At 49.5% G+C, this 1390-nt stretch overlaps 1 protein-coding gene across 1 annotated transcript in view; it reads left to right on the top strand.

Moving 5' to 3' along the window:
• The first annotated feature begins 337 nt into the window (after positions 1-337).
• The window catches only part of LOC105887360 (DNA dC->dU-editing enzyme APOBEC-3C-like), a 1858-nt gene continuing 805 nt past the window's right edge, over positions 338-1390 (top strand). Inside the window, exon 1 of the mRNA XM_023515456.1 lies at positions 338-1368. Within this exon, the coding sequence (XP_023371224.1) occupies positions 343-1368 (1026 nt within the window). The 5' untranslated portion in view covers positions 338-342. The remainder of the gene's footprint in view (positions 1369-1390) is intronic.

Here is a 1390-nt window from a genome sequence, read left to right as displayed (position 1 = left end):
AAAACTATCTCCTAAGTGAAGTATCAAAAGAATGGCAAAACAAACACCACGTGTTCTCAATACTGAATTGGAACTAGTTGATCAACACCTATGTGCTCATAGGGAAGCAAAACTCAGTGAAATTTGGGTGGGGGAAAGGGATAAGAGGAAGGGGAAATTCCCACCCAACAGGCACCTTAAATGGGTTCCTTACACACTTTCTGGCTGAGGGGCACACCTATAACTTTGACCTAAAATTTACAAAAGCAAACTATGTAGCCAAAATGTATATACCAACTCACAGGCCTGTGGGAGGTCACTTTAGGGAGGGGTGTCTTACCCCAAGGGCTACCAAACCAGAAAATGAAACCTTACTGCCCCAGACAAAGAGGAGGGCAGGGACAAGGCTACAGGATGATTCCACAGATCAGAGGCCCGATGGAGCGAATGTATCTGAAAACATTCTACTACCACTTTGACAACAGACCCTACCTCTCTCGTCGCAATGATACCTGGCTGTGCTTTGAGGTGAAAACAACCAGCAGCAACTCACCTGGCTCCTACAGTGGGGTCTTTCGAAATCAGGGCCCTCGATCTTGTCCTTGGCACACAGAGCTGTGCTTCCTGACCTGGGTCAGGCCCTTGCTGTCCCATCACGACTGCTACCAGATCACCTGGTACATGTCCTGGAGTCCCTGTGACAACTGTGCGGGGCAAGTGGCCTCCTTTCTGGCCACACATGAAAATGTGAGCCTGACCATCTACACTGCCCGCATCTACTACTTCTGGAAACAGGATCACCGCCAGGGGCTGCTCAGGATGATTGAGGAAGGGACCCAGGTGTACATCATGTCCTCTAAAGAATTTCAACACTGTTGGGAGAACTTTGTGGACCATTGGGGAACGTGTTGGGTCACACGTTGGAACAGACTGAAGAAAAATTATGAGTTCCTGGTCACCAAGCTGAATGAAATTCTCAGTGACCCGATGAAGCGAATAACTCCAAACACATTCTACAACCAGTTCCACAACAGAACTGGTCAGAAGGACACCTGGCTGTGCTTTGAGGTGAAAGAAAAGGAGAATAGCAACTCATCTGGCTCCTGTCCCAGGAGAGGGGTCTTCCGAAACCAGGTCTTTTCCAAGACCACCTCTCATGCCGAAGTGGGCTTCCTGACTTGGTTCCAGAAGGAGATGCCCCCTAACCACCACTATGAGGTCACCTGGTACACATCCTGGAGTCCCTGCGCTCGCTGTGCATGGCACGTGGTTAACTTTCTGACCAGTAACCCAAAAGTGAGCCTGACCATCTTTGCTGCCCGCCTCTACTACATATATCGCCCAGAAATACAGCAGGGCCTTCGCAGGTTATTTCAGGAAGGGGCCAGAGTGCACATCATGTCCCTTAAAG

This window comes from Otolemur garnettii, unplaced genomic scaffold (genome assembly GCF_000181295.1).
Source record: "Otolemur garnettii isolate 467f Iridium unplaced genomic scaffold, OtoGar3 scaffold00072, whole genome shotgun sequence".
Classification (NCBI taxonomy): Eukaryota; Metazoa; Chordata; class Mammalia; order Primates; family Galagidae; genus Otolemur; species Otolemur garnettii.
Note: the sequence above shows the minus strand (reverse complement) of the source record. Positions and strands in the feature narration are given on the sequence as shown.